The sequence below is a fragment of the Cyprinodon variegatus genome, unplaced genomic scaffold, assembly GCF_000732505.1.
Source record: "Cyprinodon variegatus isolate N-32 unplaced genomic scaffold, C_variegatus-1.0 Scaffold1090, whole genome shotgun sequence".
NCBI lineage: Eukaryota > Metazoa > Chordata > Actinopteri > Cyprinodontiformes > Cyprinodontidae > Cyprinodon > Cyprinodon variegatus.
This window is the reverse complement of record NW_015151543.1, coordinates 99,857-100,855: the sequence shown is the minus strand read 5'-3', so window position 1 is coordinate 100,855 and position 999 is coordinate 99,857. Positions and strand designations below refer to the sequence as shown.

At 50.2% G+C, this 999-nt stretch overlaps 1 protein-coding gene across 1 annotated transcript in view; it reads left to right on the top strand.

The window, feature by feature from the left end:
- The first annotated feature begins 200 nt into the window (after positions 1–200).
- LOC107101384 (adipocyte plasma membrane-associated protein-like) overlaps positions 201–999 on the top strand; it is an 8,093-nt gene continuing 7,294 nt past the window's right edge. Inside the window, exon 1 of the mRNA XM_015400274.1 lies at positions 201–374. Within this exon, the coding sequence (XP_015255760.1) occupies positions 283–374 (92 nt within the window). The 5' untranslated portion in view covers positions 201–282. The remainder of the gene's footprint in view (positions 375–999) is intronic.

Sequence of the window (999 nt, the reverse complement as noted above, 5' to 3'; positions counted from 1 at the left end):
GATTCTTTAAAATGAAAATTGGACTGAAATGTTCTGATATTAGGAAATGTTCTTGAATACTTTTACTTTAACTTGAGAAGATGATTACTGGTAGTACTGCAGTACTCCGCTGCTCCAGCAGGAGGCGGAAATGAGCGCGGCTATAAACCACAGAAGAAGAAGAGGTTCTTCTTCTTCTTCTTCTTCTTCTTCTTCTTCTTCTTCTTCTTCTTCTTCTTCTTCTAGGTGTCAACAGCCGCTGGTCCAGAACCCTGACTGAAGCCGAACCGAGTCCAGCCCAACATGAACGAGACCGCAGGAGTCCGCTTCCGGCGGCTGCACCGAGCTCACGTGATCACAGAGGAACTTCCGGAGCGGAGACTCAAAGGGTCCAGGTGAGAATCGGACCGGTACGGACCAGACCGGGGCCGCTGGTCCTGGTTCTGCTGCAAGAACAGGCAACAGTTCTGCAGAACGTTCTCCTGCCTGCAGGTTCTGATTCCCGGAGAAGATCCGGTTCAGGAGAGAACGGATCCGACCTGGGAACCAGAACTAACTGGTTCTGAAATGAAAACAGTAAAAACAAACAGGAGCCGAACCAGAAACCAGATTCTGAACCTCCAGAACCTTGAAGGTCCTGACCAGGCAGGTGAGCCTATAATCCGATGACATCACAGATTATTGGATTATTTAATCCCAAATAAAAACAGATCCATCAGAGGCAGAAATCCCACCGCCTCTCTGGTGACCTTTGACCTTCTTATTAGATCACGGGTTTCTGGGTTAACCTCAGGCAGAACCTGTTCACCCTGAGGAACCCTAAGGAACCTCAGGCAGAACCTGTTCACCCTGAGGAACCTCAGGCAGAACATGTTCACCCTGAGGAACCTCAGGCAGAACCTGTTCACCCTGAGGAACCCTAAGGAACCTCAGGCAGAACCTGTTCACCCTGAGGAACCTCAGGCAGAACCTGTTCACCTTGTGGAACCCTGAGGAACCCCAGGCAGAACCTGTTCACCC